Genomic DNA, 10,642 nt, shown 5'->3' with positions numbered 1-10,642 from the left:
AATGACTTAAAAAAAACAAAACTAACAAAACAGAAGTACTTGTGCAACATGAACTGATCCTGGAAGAAAGGCGTTACCTTCCCTTTGCCTTTATGACTTGCCTTCTCTTTTCACATCATGGAACAAGAGAGTATCATACTTTGCCAAAACTCAACTTGCTCACATCATCATCATCATCATCATCACCACCACCATCATCATCATTATTTTCTTCTTTCTCCATATGATCTAATTTGTTAATCGAAAGGAAATAGAGAGGTGAACTTACTAATAACATTCAAGTATATATATAAATCCTATCCAAAGCAAAGATTCTTGGATGAATTAAATAACTTCAAATCAAAATCCATCATAATGGTAATAAGATATTTTTAACTCACATCACATACTAATTTATAAAGTGAGAATTGTGCTTTTTATAAACTATTTTAAAACATTTCCAAATAGGGACCTTAGTTTTTCACGGATACCAATTAGTAATTAAATGGTCCCGTCTTCCTAATTAGTAATTAAATTGTTAGGGACATAATTATCCCCGTAACTTGTAAAAATAATATTATTCTTTTATTTTAAGCTACGTTTGTATTGGTGGTATGAGATAAAATTGAAGGGAGTAAAGTTATGTTTTATTATTTAAATTATCAAAAAGAGAATGGAATGAATGTATTCATTATATTCCATAACTTATTCTCATTTTGTTTTCCTCTAATTTGTGAGGAATGGAATGAATTTTTGAAAAAATATTTATTCTATCATAAAATATCCAAATAATAAAGTGAACCTTGTATTTTATTTTCCTCCACTCTATTCCACTATAATGATTTTAAAATATTGAAACATAGCCTTACACTGAATTAATTAAATACAGAACAATATTCTATAAGAGGTAGGGAGCTTCACTACATGTGCAAACGGATAAAGGAATAATAGAGGAAAAGTGTAGATGTACTTTTTATAGATTAAAAAGATGTCAATAAATTATATAATAATGTAAAGGATGTCAAATAGGTTATAGCAACAAAGAACGACAAGTGTAAAGACAGAACAAGGAGGTAGATAAGCACTTGTAGCATTTTCTATAATTGTTTGGTGCTCTCGACGATTAGTGGGATGTTGGAAGGACTCTTAAAACATTAAAGGGTATATAGCTATGGAACTTGATTCGATCCATATTTAAATTCAATAATTTAATTATAAAATTTAAATTGAATCTGGTATTTTTTTAATGGTTCGATCCCAATCCAATTGACTACAAGGTTCTGATTGTATGAACTCGAAACACAACCACAACCATATCATCGTCTCCTCCTATCTTGTTCCCGTTCTTCTTAATTTCTTTTTGGTTGACTTCTATTTTCTTTATTTACAATATTTTTTAATAAGCTTTTGGCAATGAGTATGTGTCGATTGAGGAATCGATCGTCCTCCACATTGTTACAGTGCAACAGAATAATTGTTTTTATCTTTTTTTATGGATGTTAAATTCTAATTAAAAAACATACTGCACCACACTAGATCACAATATCATATATGAGAGAATCATGACCGATTGAAATAACACATTTCCTAGATATATGTGGGTTTCTTGTTAAGTTTAAACCAAATTAATATTAAGTTCAAATTTTACCTTAAAAAGTTACTGCATCAAAATTAAATTCAAACTAAATAACTCCATCATCTATGAATAGAATAGAAAAAAAAATACTATGTTTATTAAATATTAATACATTATCAATATTATAAATATACAGTAAAAATTATTACATTTAAAATAATACAAGTAATATTAATTAAATCATATAATTAAAATAAATATATTAAAAATTGAAAAATTAATTTATTTTGAAAGAACTATTTTACAAATAAATCGATTATTACGAGATCCAGTGATATAAGTTAAAATTTTATTAGTTAAAAATATTACCACATTAAATCTACAAAAGGGTAAGGATATTAAGATGTGAACATTTATCATCAAATAGTGGACGTGCCGGAGTGGTTATCGGGCATGACTAGAAATCATGTGGGCTTTGCCCGCGCAGGTTCGAATCCTGCCGTCCACGTTTTTTGTCAAGAAGCTGAAATTTTTAAATTATCTTGTTTATACTAATTTTTAACAAATAATGAGATGGCTAAATATAAAAAACATGCAATTTATTAAAATTATTTAAATTATGATAGTTAAAAAAGTTGATTACATTGTTCTTATTAAATTTGTTGACATTTGATATTATATTTTTACAATTAATGTTTTGATTATAGCATTTATTGATAATTATAGAAAAATATATAAATTAATTTGAGATATCTTAGTAAATAAATAATAAAAGCATGCAATTTATTAATAAAATAGAACATGTGATGGCTAAATATAAAAGCATGCAATTTATTAATAAAATAGAACATGTGATGGCTAAATATAAAAGCATGCAATTTATTAATATTATTTAAATTATAATAATTAAAAAGTTGATTACATTGTTCTTATTAAATTGTTGACATTTGATATTATACTTTTACAATTAATGTTTTGATAGCATTTATTAATAATTATAGAAAAATATGTAAATTAACTTGTGATATCTTAGTAAATAAACAAGTAATACAATTAAAAATTTAAAGAAAATTTTATAAAAATAGTCAAAATAAATTTTATAAAAAAAATTATATTTATAAATAAAGTTACTGTAAGTTTTATGTGTTACACAAGTAATTTTTTTTAAAAAATTATTATTGAGACGGAGAGTTTAACAGTGGAGAGTTTTAAGAAAAAAGGAACTAGGAAATAAATAAAATAAAACAATAGAATTTTTATTAATATTGTTATAACATTTTAAAAATTTAAAAATATATCAACCGTACGATTTCTCTTAACATTTTTTACAAAATTATGTTTTTGAATTACATGAAAAAATTTCTCTATTCTCTTCATCATTACATGTTAACTTATTCTTCGAGTAAATATTCGGTTATCATTAATATTTCAAAAAACTCTAATCACTAATTTAAAGTTGATCGCGGTAGCAATCTCCGTATTTTTGTAATAGTTGTTGCTAATCATTAAAGTAATCAATGCAAGTTTTGATTAGGAGTAAAGAGTGAGCAAGAGATTGATTGGACACTTATTTTTTATCCTTTACTAGATTGTTATAGGGGTAGCGTGTGTCACACAAGTGCGTGGAGATGCGCAAGGGGCGGCAGAACCAGCGAAAGCAGGTATGGGTGGGTAGTTTAGGAGAGAAAATGAGAAGGAGGGGTGTAGGAAAAAGTAAGATGCGAGTAGAAAAAAGTGAGGTGTTAGGTAGTAAAGGTGCAGTTACATTGCAGGGGCACATGGTTCTAAAACAAAGCCCAATCAAATCCTCTTTTGAATAAGCCCAGTCAAACCCTCTACATCTCGATAGTCGATACTACCTTTTACTTTTACGACAAAAGAGTAAATAATTTAAGACAAAATTTAGACAGCGATATTATTATATTATTATTTATTTGAAAAATGAATTTATTATTTTATAGACGGTCTATTTTTTTTCTCCAAACAAAATTATTAATGATTTATTGAATTGAACAAGACAGTTGGATTTGATATTGGCATGGTATTAGGAGAAGCAAATGATGCAAGACTGCTACGTGGCGATAAATGATTGGCTAATGTCACGTGGCACGTAATATCATTGGTTGAAACAGGTGGAACTAGCGTAAGTGATGTATCACATTCTTAACTCTCCTCTTTTTCAAGAGCGAGTGAGTTATCATCATCATCTATTTAGATCTCAGAAACGAGGAGATTTTTATTACAGAGTTAGGGTTTGGCAATTGAGGAAAAAACAGAGATAGTTTGAGAAAGAGTAACAGCAATGGTAGACCGAAAGGAAATCCCTATGGCTATGGGGCTATTGGCGGTGCTCCTTTTCTTCGTTGCATCCTCTTCTTTTCATCTTGTTCGTGCTTCCGATGATGCAGAAGACGCGGTAATTCATATTCTTATTTATCAAGTTTTTGCTCTCATTTTTTGTGGTGAATCTCTGATTCGTGAATTTTTCTTTTTAGATCTTCTACGAGTCGTTCGATGAGGATTTTGAAGGTCGTTGGATTGTATCCGAAAAGGATGAGTATAATGGTTAGTAGATTCTATTCTATTACTGTGTGGATTGGTTTTTTGTGTTTTTTTCCTAATGGAAGTAGTTTCATTATTGTTTTGTTATTACCTATTGTGTTTTAGATTTCTGATTTATGAGTGCAAGTTAAGGTGTGAAACATATCGGTTTCTGCTGCTATAAGGTGTATATGTTTATGAGAATTAGTATGAATCGGTGCAGTTAGATTCAAGTAATGACTAATTCGGATTATCCATTCGTTGTTGATGCGTCCTCTAAATTGGTAGTGCTCATTAGTTAGATCAAGTTAATCAGAATATTATACAATTCAGAAACAAATTAATTGTTATTTTAGTGAACTATTTTGCATTTTACGCATAAATATGTTATATACGTCTAAGTTATGTAAATTTGGTGTTAGTGTACACTACATACACTGCCAAGTGGTTATACATGTATATAATATCGCAGGTTAGATTTGGGTTCCCCTTTGATCTCTTTTCAAAAATACTGGGACCCAATCATAATTTTTAACTTATAGGGAATCTTTTTGAAAATTTTCTAAAAATATAAGAATGATTGTGGTGGTAATGTTGAGGGTTGTTGGGGATGTGCTGTGGAATCACGAATCATCGTACATCAATTATTATACACAAAAATTTAAGAATGAAAGTATAGTGAATTAGTGGTCAAATCTATTATTAATGAAATTTAACGTATTTTTAAGAATGAAAGTATATTATTTCATCCAACCACTTTCATTTTATTTCCGGGGTCCATGTTTCATATCTGATTCTGAAGACTAAGCAATGAAGTCTATTTTTAGCTTGTTTTAGCCAATACAACAAAGCTTGGAGGTTTAAAACCCTACTCCTAGCAAACTATGCAAACCCAATCCGTTTCCGATCTAATGCTTGATATATGTATTTCACCCTGCAAATTTTTATGTATATTCTGATTTTTATTTTTGGTTTCAGGTGTCTGGAAGCATTCAAAGAGTGATGGGCACGATGATCACGGACTTCTTGTTAGTGAACCAGCAAGGAAATATGCTATAGTTAAAGAACTTGATGAGTCTGTCAGTCTTAAGGATGGAACAGTTGTTCTTCAGTTTGAGACTCGCCTTCAGAATGGCCTTGAATGTGGTGGTGCATATCTTAAATATCTTCAACCCCAGGAGAGTGGTTGGAAACCCAAGGGATTTGACAATGAATCTCCATATTCTATCATGTTTGGTCCAGATAGGTGTGGGGCAACAAACAAGGTGCACTTCATCTTCAGGCATAAGAATCCAAAGACTGGGAAGCATGTTGAACACCATATCAAGTATCCCCCTTCTGTCCCATCTGACAAACTATCTCATGTGTACACTGCAATTATAGGTAATGATAATGAGGTGAGAATTTTAATTGACGGCGAGGAGAAGAAAAAGGCAAATTTGTTATCTTCTGAGGATTTTGAGCCTTCCCTTATTCCTTCCAAGACAATCCCAGATCCCGATGATAAGAAACCCGAGGACTGGGATGAGAGAGCCAAAATCCCTGACCCAGAAGCTGTAAAGCCAGATGACTGGGATGAGGAAGCACCCAAGGAAATTATAGATGAAGAAGCTGAGAAACCCGAAGGATGGTTGGATGATGAGCCAGAGGAAATTGATGACCCAGAGGCATCAAAACCCGAAGATTGGGATGATGAGGAGGATGGTGAATGGGAAGCGCCCAAAATTGAGAACCCAAAGTGTGAAGCAGCTCCTGGTTGTGGTGAGTGGACGAGGCCAACAAAGAGGAACCCAGATTATAAGGGAAAATGGAGTGCCCCCTACATTGATAATCCCAATTACAAGGGTATCTGGAAGCCTCAGGAGATTCCAAACCCAGAGTACTTTGAACTTGAGAAACCCGACTTTGAGCCTATTGCTGCTATTGGCATTGAAATATGGACCATGCAAGACGGCATTCTATTTGATAATATTCTGATTGCCAAAGATGATAAGATTGCAGAGTCCTACCGGGAAACTACATGGAAACCCAAGTTTGCCATTGAGCAAGAAAAACAAAAGGCTGAAGAAGAGGCTGCAACCGAATCAGATGGTGGTATTGCAGGCTTCCAGGTAATGAAATAATTTTTCTCTCGCATTTTTAGCCTTAATCTTTTTTCTTATGCATGATGTTAATTATTTCTTACCTTGCAGAAGAAGGTGTTTGATGTTTTGTACAAGATCGCAGACATTCCCTTCTTGAGTGGCCACAAAGATAAGATTCTTGTAAGTACCAAAGCTTAATGAACAATACTTTTTATTCCTCTTTGGGTACCCATTATGTTTTACCTACTGGAATATAACATATACTTTATGCTTCTATGCAGGAACTCATTGAAAAGGCCGAGAAGCAACCTAATGTGACCATTGGTGTTCTTGTATCCATTGTGATTGTCTTCGTGTCAATTTTCTTCAGGATCATATTCGGTGGGAAGAAACCTGCTGTAAGTAGTGAAACTCTTTTTTATGCTCTATTCATATAAATAAACTTTATTTTCATTTACATTCATGCTCATAACTAAGTCTTTTCTTCTGCAGGCAAAGGTGGAGAAGAAGACCACCACAGAACCCAAAGAACCTTCCAAGAAAGACAGTGGAGAGAATGAAGATAACAAAGATAAGGAGGAAACATCCAATCCTCCACGTCGGAGGACAAGGAGAGACAATTGAAATGATTGAAACTTAACGTGTCCCATTAAGTATCATCATCAGAGGCTAATTTTGGGCTTAGTTTGGATTTTAGGTGCACTTTGTTTTCACTTCCTTTTTTCCTTATTTGAAGGATTATATACTTAAGGGAGTATATATTTCTCCTTTTTGGAGATTCGAGTGTTTGACCTAGTTGAAGTTGTACAATTATTTTTTTTTTCATTTTCTTTTTTCTAGTAATGAATGAATTATGTTTTTCACACAGCCAAATACGGGTCTGAGTTTCTTGCTTCGTTAATGTTTCCATTTTATTTCCTGGCTGATCTAGACTGTTTACTTTTCCAGTGAGATTTAGTTTGGTAACAAAAAACGCTAAGCAATATATATAGTGTAATGGAACACTTGACAAATTTACAGTCTTTTTTTAAAAAGCAATTTCACATAAATCTTAATAATTTTAGAACTATTTTTTCATCGATTTCTCCTTCGAGTTGAGATTTGCATCTTTGTCACCGTATGTCGATTCTACTCCCTACGTAACCTTAGATCTCTGGCTTCTTTTTTTGTTGCTGTAAATCACTGATCTATTAGTCAATGCTCAATAATCATCAATGCCTTTTAGAGAAAAGCAAAGTTAATGTTTTCTATTAAAAATATGAGAACTAGTTATTTATGGGATCTCCTTTGCTGACACATGTATTTGCGTGTTATTGAATTAACTCGCGTTCATGAAAATGGAAGAGATAAGATTACTGGCAGTTTTTTATACAACAATAATCACTGATCTTTTAATGTTAAAGGAAATATATATTGTCTGTGGAGAAGCGGTATTAATGGGATTAAGATTTTATTTTTAATGACTTTGTTTATATTTCTCACTTAACTAAATCTTTTTCTTATCTAAATAATTTTTTATTAATTTATTTTAATTAATTTTTCTTTAATTAAAATGAAAGATTTTTTTTTTCGGAATACCTTTTTTTTTTAATATTAAAATGCTCCACTCTCAGTTTTATATACTAGGTTGCCCTACTTTTTTAGCTCAACAGAAAATCGCTGGCCCAGAGTGCGATCAGCTGAAAACCACTCTGAAATGGACCTAGTTGTAAGTCGCTGGTCCAGGAGGCGACCTCTTACTAGGGTATAATTTTTTTTAGGTCATTTTATGTATTATTGTATTAATTTAATATATTAATAAATAATTAAATTAATAAATAATACATTAGTAAACAATAAATATAAATATTATTATTATTATTAAATATGATTATAATTTAAAATAGTAATTTTTTTAATAAATTTCAAAGAAAATACATCAAAAATACTAATTAGACAATTGTTTATTTAATAAATTAAAACTAATTATAATATCAGTGAGATTTAGTTTGGTAACAAAAAACGCTAAGCAATATATATAGTGTAATGGAACACTTGACAAATTTACAGTCTTTTTTTAAAAAGCAATTTCACATAAATCTTAATAATTTTAGAACTATTTTTTCATCGATTTCTCCTTCGAGTTGAGATTTGCATCTTTGTCACCGTATGTCGATTCTACTCCCTACGTAACCTTAGATCTCTGGCTTCTTTTTTTGTTGCTGTAAATCACTGATCTATTAGTCAATGCTCAATAATCATCAATGCCTTTTAGAGAAAAGCAAAGTTAATGTTTTCTATTAAAAATATGAGAACTAGTTATTTATGGGATCTCCTTTGCTGACACATGTATTTGCGTGTTATTGAATTAACTCGCGTTCATGAAAATGGAAGAGATAAGATTACTGGCAGTTTTTTATACAACAATAATCACTGATCTTTTAATGTTAAAGGAAATATATATTGTCTGTGGAGAAGCGGTATTAATGGGATTAAGATTTTATTTTTAATGACTTTGTTTATATTTCTCACTTAACTAAATCTTTTTCTTATCTAAATAATTTTTTATTAATTTATTTTAATTAATTTTTCTTTAATTAAAATGAAAGATTTTTTTTTTCGGAATACCTTTTTTTTTTAATATTAAAATGCTCCACTCTCAGTTTTATATACTAGGTTGCCCTACTTTTTTAGCTCAACAGAAAATCGCTGGCCCAGAGTGCGATCAGCTGAAAACCACTCTGAAATGGACCTAGTTGTAAGTCGCTGGTCCAGGAGGCGACCTCTTACTAGGGTATAATTTTTTTTAGGTCATTTTATGTATTATTGTATTAATTTAATATATTAATAAATAATTAAATTAATAAATAATACATTAGTAAACAATAAATATAAATATTATTATTATTATTAAATATGATTATAATTTAAAATAGTAATTTTTTTAATAAATTTCAAAGAAAATACATCAAAAATACTAATTAGACAATTGTTTATTTAATAAATTAAAACTAATTATAATATTTAAAAAAATAAAATAATAATAAATAATAATAATAATAATAATAATAATAATAATAATAATAATAATTTGCTACTTACTAAATTAATTTTAATCAATTTGTTACCAAATTGTACAACTGATTAATTTTTTTTTATTAATTTTCTCATTTAATGGTAAAATTAATGATTAATCACAAAATTGCTAAAACTAATTTTCTTATTAAATATGATTTGATAAATTGATTAATTTTCTCATTAATTTACAAATTGATTTGATATCAAAAAAATTGATTCGTGTGATTGTTAAATTGAATGTGCATTATCTTGTTTGTTTTGTCGCATTGATTCAGCCGCATTAATTTTGATATATATATTTTGCCACATTACCAATCACACAAATCAATTTTTTTGATATATTGAGATAACATCAGGTAATATATGTATTGTTAATTTATCTCAAAAGATAAAATCAAATTAAATAGGCTTAAGTGCACTCTTAGTCCCTTTATTTTAGGTGAATCGCGAAAATAGTCAATCTATTTTGTTTGTCTCCAGTTTTGGTCCCCAAATAGAATTTGAGTTCAAATCATGATGAATTGTCATTTTTTAATGACGTGTCAAAAAAATGGTGATGTGGCAGACGTCTATGTGGATTAAAGTCATTATAATATTATTTCAAATTAAAAAATACAATTTATATTTTTTAAAACTATTATTAAATTATTCCATATTTAAAAAAATAGCCAAAATTAAGTTCAAAATCGTGACCCCAAAATCAAAATCAACAGCAACTCCAATTCAACATAAGCAATTCGTGAACCCTAAAATCAAAATCGACCACTTCCCTTTTCATCCTCATCCGATTTGATCTTCTTCTTCATCTTCCCTTTTCTTCCTATTCTTCTTCATCCTCTTCTTCATCTTCCTTTTACTTCTTCTTCGTCCGTATTTTTCATCTGGGTTCTTCTTCTTCTTCATCCTTTTCATTTGTTTCATTCGTGTTCATCCTTTGTTCTTCCGTTGTTTTTTGATGCGTTGGCGATTTTTCATTCGTGTTCATCTGTTTCATCTATTTCATCTTTTTCATCCTTTTCATCTTTTTCATTCGTGTTCATCCTTTTCATCTTTTTCATTTGTATTAATCATTTTCATCTGGGTTCATCCTTTGTTCTTCCGTTGGGGCTGATTTTTGAAGCGTTGCTGATTTTTTATTTTTGAATTGGGGCTGATTTTGATTTCAGGGTTCACAATTTTGATTTTGATGCGTTGCTCATTGGAGCTGATTTTGATTTTGATTTTGGAGTTCACAATTTTAATTTTGATTTTGATTTTGGGGTTCACGATTTTGAACTTAATTTTGGCTATTTTTTTTTTAAATATGGAATAATATAATAATTATTTTTAAAAATATAAATTGTATTTTTTAATTTGAAATAATATAATAATGACTTTAATCCACATAGATGTATGTAACGCCACC

At 29.8% G+C, this 10,642-nt stretch overlaps 1 protein-coding gene and 1 non-coding gene across 2 annotated transcripts; both read left to right on the top strand.

Annotated features, from left to right (window-relative positions):
• Nucleotides 1–1,981: 1,981 nt before the first annotated feature.
• TRNAS-AGA (transfer RNA serine (anticodon AGA)) lies at nucleotides 1,982–2,063 on the top strand. Its single transcript has one exon. It is a non-coding gene; the product is annotated as a tRNA-Ser (tRNA).
• Nucleotides 2,064–3,738: 1,675 nt separating this feature from the next.
• Nucleotides 3,739–7,075, top strand: LOC101489968 (calnexin homolog). Its single transcript, XM_004502979.4, has 6 exons — nucleotides 3,739–3,971; nucleotides 4,051–4,120; nucleotides 5,075–6,207; nucleotides 6,289–6,360; nucleotides 6,462–6,578; nucleotides 6,673–7,075. Exons 1-6 carry the CDS (start codon nucleotides 3,858–3,860, stop codon nucleotides 6,802–6,804), a joined length of 1,638 nt encoding a protein of 545 aa, XP_004503036.1. The 5' UTR covers nucleotides 3,739–3,857; the 3' UTR covers nucleotides 6,805–7,075.
• The last annotated feature ends 3,567 nt before the right edge of the window (nucleotides 7,076–10,642 follow it).

Source organism: Cicer arietinum, chromosome 5 (assembly GCF_000331145.2).
Source record: "Cicer arietinum cultivar CDC Frontier isolate Library 1 chromosome 5, Cicar.CDCFrontier_v2.0, whole genome shotgun sequence".
Classification (NCBI taxonomy): domain Eukaryota; kingdom Viridiplantae; phylum Streptophyta; class Magnoliopsida; order Fabales; family Fabaceae; genus Cicer; species Cicer arietinum.
This window is presented reverse-complemented; position numbering and strand designations above follow the sequence as displayed.

Coding starts and splice junctions, on each gene's coding strand:
- LOC101489968 (XM_004502979.4), top strand. CDS start 3,858: ATGGTAGACCGAAAGGAAATCCCTATGGCTATGGGGCTATTGGCGGTG. Junction 6,361..6,461: donor GCCACAAAGATAAGATTCTT/GTAAGTACCAAA, acceptor GCTTCTATGCAG/GAACTCATTGAAAAGGCCGA. Junction 6,579..6,672: donor TCGGTGGGAAGAAACCTGCT/GTAAGTAGTGAA, acceptor TTTCTTCTGCAG/GCAAAGGTGGAGAAGAAGAC.